The sequence below is a fragment of the Nicotiana attenuata genome, unplaced genomic scaffold (genome assembly GCF_001879085.1).
Source record: "Nicotiana attenuata strain UT unplaced genomic scaffold, NIATTr2, whole genome shotgun sequence".
Taxonomy (NCBI): Eukaryota; Viridiplantae; Streptophyta; class Magnoliopsida; order Solanales; family Solanaceae; genus Nicotiana; species Nicotiana attenuata.
The window spans coordinates 371,122-374,915 of record NW_017670538.1 but is presented as its reverse complement, the minus strand read 5'-3'; the positions used below and the strand labels follow the sequence as shown (position 1 = coordinate 374,915).

Here is a 3,794-nt window from a genome sequence, read left to right as displayed (position 1 = left end):
AAGTATATAATTGATGATGTGAAAACAGATTTAGGTGTGGATGTTAGTTACATGTTGGCATGGCGGGCTAAAGAAAAGGCAATAAATTTTTTGAGGGGTGAACCGGCTGATTCATACAATAAATTACCAGGATACTTGTATACAATGGATATGACATATCCTGGTTCGCACATTAGAATGGTAAAATCCCCACAAAATGAGTTCAAGTATGTGTATATATCCTTGTATGCCTTTATAACCCATTGTGATTGTGGATGGAAGCCACTTAAAATCGTATTACACTGGGACTTTCGTCTCGGCCAGTACTTTGGATGGTGCAGGTGAGTATGCTGATTATAATAAAATATTATAATATTAAATATTGAAATACATATTTATAATATGTATGCAATTTTCTTTACAGGTCATATACTTCCACTAGCATATGGTGTTATTGATTCAGAAAACGATGTTGCTTGGACGTGGTTCTTTGAGCAATTCAAGGAAGCATATGGTGAGAGGGAAAGCATGTGCATCGTTTTAGATAGGAACGAAAGTATCATCAAGTCTGTATCAAGAGTGTATCCAACTGTACCACATTTTGCTTGTATATGGCATCTTTGGAACACCGTATATAAGAAATTCAAAAAGAGTCATTCAAAGTTGAGCGGGATATACTTCTCGATGGCAAAAGCATACACACAGGCTGAGTTTGACAGTCTAATGGAGAAGGTGGAGAAGGTAGATATTAGGGTGAAGGAATACTTGAAGTTAGCTGGATACGAAAAATGGGCTAGGTTGTATGCACCTGTTAACAGGGGATGGACAATGACGTCAAATATTGCGGAGTCAATCAATGCCGCATTTGTGTCAGCAAGAGAATTGCCAATGTACGACCTCCTCGAAGAAGTTAGGAAAATGTTTGGACGTTGGAATTGCAGCAATCGGAAAGAAGCTCTACAGACATACACAACGCTTGGGAAAAATACCAGGAGATGCTTACCTTGAATGAGGCAATGTCTACACGAATGACTGTAAGTTGCCTTTTGTTTACGTATTTGTATCCTATATTTAGCCATGGTACAAGGTATTTAACTGTATATATTTCAAGGTAGCTATGGACGTTGTATCCTATATTCATTCAAGACTCCTCTTTAATATTCTGCCATCATTCATATAGTATGTATTCTAATGTATTCAATGTATTTAACTGTATATACGTGTATGTCTTTGAATTCTCTATGTACAAATATGTTTGTATTTAATAAAGTTGTATTTAATACAATATATATTGTGATTCTTAAAGCTAAATAAAAGTCTAATACTCTATATTAAAATTATATTTAATTTTATATATATATATATATATATATATATATATATATTGTAATTATACGTCTATTCTTTGATATATATATATATGATTTTTTTTTAAATAATTCAAACTAAAAGGTCTATGTTTAAATGTAGGTGGTGCCATCGACTGAATATTTGCATATGGTGAACGATGAAGGAAGGCATTACACCGTATGCCTCTTAGAGAGAAAATGCAGTTGTGGGCGGTTCCAAGTCGACGAATTACCGTGCCCACACGCTTGGGCTGTCCTGAAGAGCAAGTTTCTAATGCCAGAAGATTATTGCTCTGACTATTACAAACCAAAGTCTGTTGTAATGACATATAAGGTGCCCGAGTATCCGTTGCCGGACCGGAAAGAATGGAATATACCAGCACATATATCAGATGAAGTTATATTATCACCCAAATGGAAAAAACCTCCTGAAAGACCAAAGAAGAAGCGTGATAAGCCGTTCATTGAATTGCTGCAGAAGAAAAATCAACATTCGTGTAGCATATGTGGGCAGTAAGGACATAATAAGCGTACTTGTAGAAATTCTCCACGTAGAAATTAGTTCACATTCTGACTTGTATTAATGCTATAACGATTTGTCATAGATTCCGGTGACATTTCCAATATATTCTGGATATATTTAGTTGGTGTATTAAATCTGAATACGTAATTAAAATACGACTATTATATTACTTCATGATATTTGAATAAAGATGAATACAATCACTGAATACATATGATTACACTCAGTTATATACATAGGATATGATTGTATTGTAAAAAGATGTAATATTTCAATCAACATGATTTTTTTAATACATATCGTACATCAGAGATTGAATATGATTTCTGAATATTAAATACATGTATTCAAATATACCTGAATACATATTAATACAATATGTTATACACATATAGATATCTAAATATGTATTGTACAAAGGTCTAAATACACTTGAATACATATGCATACAGATGAATACAGATGAATAAAATCAGTTATATATATAAGACATGTATTCAAAATACACCTGAATACATATTAATACAATATATTATATAAATATGAAGGTCTAAATACACCTGCTGAAAATATGTGAACATAATCTGGTGAATACATATAAATGCAACTTAATGAATATAGATAAATATATCCTGTTGAAATACAGATGAATACAATATGTTAAATTATAATATAAATGCAACCTGTCAACTTGTTATGAATGCAATAAGTTGAATACATAGTAATACAGTAAGTTGAATACAGACTAATACAATAAGTTGAATACATATGAATATAACATGTTGAATACATATCAATACAAATTGTTGTAAACATACAAAAACAACATGTTGAAGGACAGATGAATCCAGATGCACAAAAGTAGTGAATACATCGATTGGATACTTGAAATGATCGTATATAAACACTGTTGATATAGTGAATAAATTATTATTTTTTGCTAAACTGAACACCATCTTTACCAACACACTGTCCAAAAAAACAGTATTCACAAAAAATTACCATCGAAAACTACATTCATCCTAAGACTACTCTAACATTATCTTAACCGACGTATCAGAATCCGTGATGTGCCTAACAATCTTTGAAGGTGCTTCGCTCTCGCTGATGGCATTAGCGTCTATCTTCCGCATAGCATAGTCCCAAAGGAGGGCACCATATCTTTGACGGAGTAAATTGACATCCAATTTTCTTTGTGGAACCAAACCAACGGTGCTCAGAAACTCTGCGTATGCCGCGACATGCACCCCACAATCCCTGAAAGAATACATTAAAACATTTAAAAACAATTCATATTATTAGAAAATGATACAAGGAAGAGGATTAAATGCATACATGCTCCCGGATTTTTGTTGAGACAGATTTGAAATGAAAACAACATCCAAGGGATCAGTCTGTGCCTTGTCACTGTATGCTGAGTCACGAGACCAATCTATGCCTTGCTTATCTCTATAGAAACCGCTGATCGATAGATATAGAGGTACAAGCTTAGCTAGCTTATCGATCTCAAAAGCCACATAGGCATCATGCCATGCTGATCTATATGAGTCATACACTTTGATTCATCTATTCTTGAATGAGACAACTGCCAATATCCAATGAAGTTTGTCCTTCAAGTTGAATGGTATCAAGACATTGTCAACAGTATGCCACGGTACATTAGCCAGCAATCTGTAGCCCATTATGTATTCACATACCACATCCTCTTCTTTGGCTACATTTGCATTACTATCTGTATCAACATACCTGTCGAATATTTCAGCTATTCTTGTCTTGAATATACAATCAACAGTTGTTTACTTGAAGTTGGGTATTTGGTTGTACTTTCCCTTCTTTCTTAAGTAGTAAAAGATGACATCCATATGCTAAATGTAAAATTGAATACATAGCGTCAGTACATTGAATGAATTTCAGAAAATATCAACTGCTGAAAACAGAATTAA

At 33.4% G+C, this 3,794-nt stretch overlaps 1 protein-coding gene across 1 annotated transcript; it reads left to right on the top strand.

Moving 5' to 3' along the window:
- The first annotated feature begins 1,476 nt into the window (after nucleotides 1-1,476).
- On the top strand, nucleotides 1,477-1,845 carry LOC109240695. Its single transcript, XM_019407364.1, has one exon. It carries the CDS (start codon nucleotides 1,477-1,479, stop codon nucleotides 1,843-1,845), a length of 369 nt encoding a protein of 122 aa, XP_019262909.1.
- Nucleotides 1,846-3,794: the final 1,949 nt, after the last annotated feature.

Coding starts and splice junctions, on each gene's coding strand:
- LOC109240695 (XM_019407364.1), top strand. CDS start 1,477: ATGGTGAACGATGAAGGAAGGCATTACACCGTATGCCTCTTAGAGAGA.